The 6000-nt window shown below is 44.8% G+C and overlaps 1 protein-coding gene across 1 annotated transcript in view; it reads right to left on the reverse strand.

Moving 5' to 3' along the window:
• The window catches only part of gareml (GRB2 associated, regulator of MAPK1-like), a 62487-nt gene extending 59310 nt beyond the window's left edge, over nt 1-3177 (reverse strand). The window contains exon 1 of the mRNA XM_036976454.1: nt 2684-3177. Coding sequence (XP_036832349.1) covers nt 2684-2798 — 115 coding nt within the window. The 5' untranslated portion in view covers nt 2799-3177. The remainder of the gene's footprint in view (nt 1-2683) is intronic.
• Between the last annotated feature and the right edge of the window lie 2823 nt (nt 3178-6000).

Below are 6000 nucleotides of genomic sequence, written 5' to 3' on the forward strand. Positions count from 1 at the left end.
CAGATCTATGTAAACCTAGGGGGTGTAGTCAGATCTCTTTAAAACTAGGGGGTTGTAGTCAGATCTATGTAAACCTAGGGGGGTGTTGTCAGATCTATGTAAACCTAGGGGTGTGTGGTCAGATCTATGTAAACCTAGAGGAGGGTTGTCAGATCTATGTAAACCTAGGGGGGTGTAGTCAGATCTGTGTAAACCTAGAGGGGTGTAGTCATTTATATGGTACCTAGGAGGGTGTAGTCAGTTCTATGTAAACCTAGGGGGGTGTAGTCTGATCTATGTAAACCTAGAGAGGTGTTGTCAGATCTATGTAAACCTAGGGGGTTGTAGTCAGATCTATGTAAACCTAGGGGGGTGTAGTCAGATCTATTTAAACCTAGGAGGTGTAGTCAGATCTATGGTACCAAGGGGGGTGTAGTCAGATCTATGGTACCAAGGGGGGTGTAGTCAGATCTATGGTACCTAGGTGGGTGTGGTCAGATCTATGTAAACCTAGGGGGGTGTTGTCACATCTATGTAAACCTAGGGGGGTGTAGTCAGATCTATGGTACCTAGGTGGGTGTAGTCAGATCTATTTAAACCTAGGGGGGTATTGTCAGATCTATGGTACCTAGGGGGGGTGTAGTCAGATCTATGTAAACCTAGGGGGGTGTTGTCAGATCTATGTAAACCTAGGGGGGTTTAGTCAGATCTACGTAAACCTAGGGGGTGTAATCATATCTATGGTACATAGGAGGGTGTAGTCAGATCTATGTAAACCTAGGGGGGTGTTGTCAGATCTATGTAAACCTAGTGGGTGTAGTCAGATCTATGTAAACCTGGGGGGTTTTGTCAGATCTATGTAAACCTAGGCGGATGTAGTCAGATCTATGTAAACCTAGGGGGTGTAGTCAGATCTCTTTAAAACTAGGGGGTTGTAGTCAGATCTATGTAAACCTAGGGGGGTGTTGTCAGATCTATGTAAACCTAGGGGTGTGTGGTCAGATCTATGTAAACCTAGAGGAGGGTTGTCAGATCTATGTAAACCTAGGGGGGTGTAGTCAGATCTGTGTAAACCTAGAGGGGTGTAGTCATTTATATGGTACCTAGGAGGGTGTAGTCAGTTCTATGTAAACCTAGGGGGGTGTAGTCTGATCTATGTAAACCTAGAGAGGTGTTGTCAGATCTATGTAAACCTAGGGGGTTGTAGTCAGATCTATGTAAACCTAGGGGGGTGTAGTCAGATCTATTTAAACCTAGGAGGTGTAGTCAGATCTATGGTACCAAGGGGGGTGTAGTCAGATCTATGGTACCAAGGGGGGTGTAGTCAGATCTATGGTACCTAGGTGGGTGTGGTCAGATCTATGTAAACCTAGGGGGGTGTTGTCAGATATATGTAAACCTAGGGGGGTGTAGTCAGATCTATTTAAACCTAGGGGGGTATTGTCAGATCTATGGTACCTAGGGGGGTGTAGTAAGATCTATGGTACCTAGGGGGGTGTAGTCAGATAAATGTAAAACTAGGGGGGTGTAGTCAGATCTATGTAAACCTAGGGGGGTGTTGTCAGATCTATTTAAACCTAGGGGGGTGTTGTCAGATCTATGTGAACGTAGGGGGTGTTGTCAGATCTATGTGAACCTAGGGGGGTGTTGTCAGATCTATGTAAACCTAGGGGTGTGTGGTCAGATCTATGTAAACCTAGGGGGGTGTTGTCAGATCTATGTAAACCTAGGTTGGTGTAGTCAGATCTATTGAAACCTAGGGGGGTATTGTCAGCTCTATGGTACCTAGGGGGGTGTAGTCAGATCTATTTAAACCTAGGAGTTGTAGTCAGATCTATGTAAACCTAGGGGGGTGTTGTCAGATATATGTAAACCTAGGGGGGTGTAGTCAGATCTATTTAAACCTAGGGGGGTGTTGTCAGATCTATGTAAACCTAGGGGGGTGTAGTCAGATCTATGGTACCTAGGTGGGTGTAGTCAGATCTATTTAAACCTAGGGGGTATTGTCAGATCTATGGTACCTAGGGGGGTGTAGTCAGATCTATTTAAACCTAGGAAGGTGTAGTCAGATCTATGTAAACCTAGGGGGGTTGTTGTCAGATCTATGTAAACCTAGGGGGGGGGGTGTCAGATCTATGGTACCTAGGGGGGTGTAGTCAGGTCAATGTAAACCTAGGGGGGTGTCATCATAGGGGGGGTGGGGGCACGCTTTTTGTCCAGTGTAAAATGCCTCAAACCTGGCATTCGGTTTCCTTGCGCTGCTCGTTAGTATTCAGAACACTCACCGGCAGATTACAAAATTTACATATGAAAAGCAGAGCAGGACTTTAGTGACACAACAGACACTTTGTGGTGGTTTGGCCATACTGTTAAATAACAGACTTGCTACCGTGAGGGGTTAAATTGAAGCTGCTGCAACAAGTCATCTTTATTACAGACCGAGTAGTCTACATACCAGTAGACCTGCCCAAACGTTTACATGTCTATAAACTATTTGTGTCCAGTGCTGCTTCTTTAGTGTCCAGTTCCCGTTCCAAACTCTCCTAATTCAATCAATCATTATTATTCTCCACGCGGATAATACTGTTATAGAGCCAGTTTAGTGTTTAGGAAGGAATATTGTGTTAAGATAGAGAAGATGGTGTAGTAGGCTAAGAGACGGATGGATAGAGGAGTCAGTGAGGTGTGTCCTCGAAGGTCTTACCAGGCGCCAGGCGGACCAGACAGGGCAAGCGGACCTTACTGACCACAGCATCTAACGGAACCGACACGGAGCTCCAAGACACCTCCGACAGGCTGGTCCAAAGCTTCTCCATCATATCTCATACTGGCACTACGTCATCACACCCCACACCGGGAGAGGTCCGGGATGGTGCAGCTCTTCGCTCAGTCTCACCATTTTTTGGAGAGCGAGAGAAAGTTGATTTGAGAGAAAGTGCACGGAAGGTGTGGGCGGGGGAACTAGCGAGCTCTGTTCCTGTTCTTCTTGCGGACATCTACTCCTCCTCCCATCTCTCTCTAAGCGTCACTCCCTCCCCTCGAACAGCCAATCATTGACTCCAGCGGATTCTCCAGGCCGGTTGTTTACTAAATGAGCTCCGCCGGGAGAATTGACAGGCTCAAACCAACTGCCGCGCGAGGAAGCGGGCTGAAACCTGTGCAGCGGTGAATGACTCTAATGGAATCTAAATATCAATGTTGGTTTCTATTACACACCTTAATGAACACTTTTAAATTATACAGTATTTGAGCTAAACAAAAATGACATTTTCCTTCAAGTATAATTTTTTACGATTGCTAATTGTACTGTGCCTATTACAACAAAAATAGTTAAAAACATGTAATTTTCTCCTTGAAACATTTTATTGAAAAACTGTAGAATTCCATTCATTCCCATGGAGGACTGCTCCTACTATGTCCAACCGGTGGCTTCAAAGCCTCTCAATGGCCAATATTACTGTGAATCCAGGGTTTATATAGGTAATTCGTTTCTGAGTTCTACTGCAGACCTGTTTCTATATAGTTGTACTTCACTACAGAGAAGTCATGTTGATTTCACTCCAGCCAATCACAAAGTAAATTACCCAGCCATCACCTTTGTCTTGAGACTTGCAATGGAGACATCTCAAGATACTTCCATTCAAGACATGCCTCAAAACACCTCTTGAAGAGATTTCCAGAGACAGCCTGTCAAGACACTAATGCCATGTCTTGAGACATTTTATGTACAGTGCAGTCAGAAAGTATTCAGACCCCCCTTGATTTGTTCCACATTTTGGTACGTTACAGCCTTATTCTAAAATGGATTCAATATTATTTTCCCCTCATCAATCTACACACAATACCCCATTGTTACGATCCCCAGATTATGTGTTGTAGTTTGTGTATTTGCATGTGTTTATTTCAGGAAATGGCTTCCTGAAATCCCTCAATCAGCTGATTGGTCGACTCCAGGGCTAATTGGAGAGCTGACCCCGCCCCCTCGTCAAGACACAGCTGTCTCCAGTTACACATTCATTCTGAAGCTATATAAAAGCCAGTGTTCTGTTCAGGAGAGTGAGATTTGCTGGGAGGTCATTGCAGAGCGATTGATTTTGCTAGAGGTTGATTTTGCTGAGAGTTGGTATGTTCTGTGAGTTTGTTGCTCAGGTAGAGCTTATTTGATGTACTTTGTTTCTTAGTTTGTTTGTGAAACTGTTTAATATTCTGTTTCATTTGTTCCCAGGGGGGAAGGGGAAGGCACCTTGGGAGTGCTTAGGCAAGAGGCCCGCGGGCATACATATACCCGTAGTATATTCACTGTCTAGGCACACTAGGTAAGACCTGGGCGGACCACCCCCTGTATTTTGGTTAGGGCACCAGGTGGTGCTAAATTAGGTAAGTAGTGGGTAGGCAGGTAAGATAGGAGAGGGGGCTTTGAGATTGACTTTCTTTGCTTTGGTTCCGTCCAGCCCCTTTTCCCCATATTACCGTGTAAAGGAATAAAGTCCTTGTAAACGGTACCACATTCTGCCTGTTGTCATCCTTACTCGCACCTACAGTCCATACCTTTTTCACTTCACGGAGAGTTTAGTTGTAGCAGGATGTTGCGTTCCCTCTTCATAGAGGCGTGCGTAACACCCATTATGACATCACAATACCCCATAATGACATCACATTACCGCATAATGACAAAGTGAAAACAGGTTTAGACATTTTTGCAAATGTATTACAAATAAAAACAGAAATACCTTATTTAGTATTCAGACCCTTTACTATGAGACTTGAAATTGAGCTCAGGTGCATCCTGTTTCCATTGATCATCCTTGAGATGTTTCTACAACTTGATTGGAGTCCAACTGTGATAAATTCAATTGATTGGACATGATTTGGAAAGGCACTCACCTGTCTATATAAGGTCCCACAGTTGACAGTGCATGTCAGAGCAAAAACCAAGCCTTGAGGTCGAAGGAATTGTCCGTAGAGCTCAGAGACAGGATTGGGGCGAGGTACAGATCTGAGGAAGGGTACCAAAACATTTCTGCAGCATTGAAGGTCCCCAAGAACACAGTGGCCTCCATCATTATTAAATGGAAGAAGTTTGGAACCACCAAGACTCTTCCTAGAGCTGGCTGCCCAGTCAAACTGAGCAATCGGGGGAGAAGGTCCTTGGTCAGAGAGGTGACCAAGAACCAGACGGTCACTCTGACAGAGCTCTAGAGTTGCTCTGTGGAGATGCGAGAACCTTCCAGAAGGACAACCATCTCTGCAGCCCTCCACCAATCAGGCCTTTATGGTAGTCTGATGAGGGAAGTTGACTGCATGATAATAGCTGTTTGTTTTTACATGTGCTATTGCTCCTTTTTTCAGGATAAGAGAATGGAAGACATGTTAGCAACTCAAAGTAACTTAAGGCATCGTTAAAAAGAACATAAAACCTGCCAAGTTCCTTTCTTCCCATGAGAACGGACTGATTCATTGTATTTTCAGACTCAACATAGAATAAAGCTGGGTCCTATCTGGTGCCTAACAGTAAGCCCTCATGGGCGGATGGGATATCTACTTCAACGTAGAAACCGTAAGCCCTCATGGGCGGATGGGATATCTACTTCAACGTAGAAACAGTAAGCCCTCATGGGTGGTTGGGATATCTACTTCAACATAGAATAAAGCTGGGTCCTATCTGGTGCCAAACAGTAAGCCCTCATGGGTGGTTGGGATATCTACTTCAACATAGAATAAAGCTGGGTCCTATCTGGTGCCAAACAGTAAGCCCTCATGGGTGGTTGGGATATCTACTTCAACATAGAATAAAGCTGGGTCCTATCTGCTGCCAAACCGTAAGCCCTCATGGGAGGTTGGGATATCTACTTCAACATAGAAACAGTAAGCCCTCATGGGCGGTTGGGATATCTACTTCAACATAGAATAAAGCTGGGTCCTATCTGGTGCCAAACAGTAAGCCCTCATGGGCGGATGGGATATCTAATTCAACATAGAATAAAGCTGGGTCCTATCTGGTGCAAAACCGTAAGCCCTCAT

This window comes from Oncorhynchus mykiss, chromosome 4 (assembly GCF_013265735.2).
Source record: "Oncorhynchus mykiss isolate Arlee chromosome 4, USDA_OmykA_1.1, whole genome shotgun sequence".
NCBI classification, from domain to species: domain Eukaryota; kingdom Metazoa; phylum Chordata; class Actinopteri; order Salmoniformes; family Salmonidae; genus Oncorhynchus; species Oncorhynchus mykiss.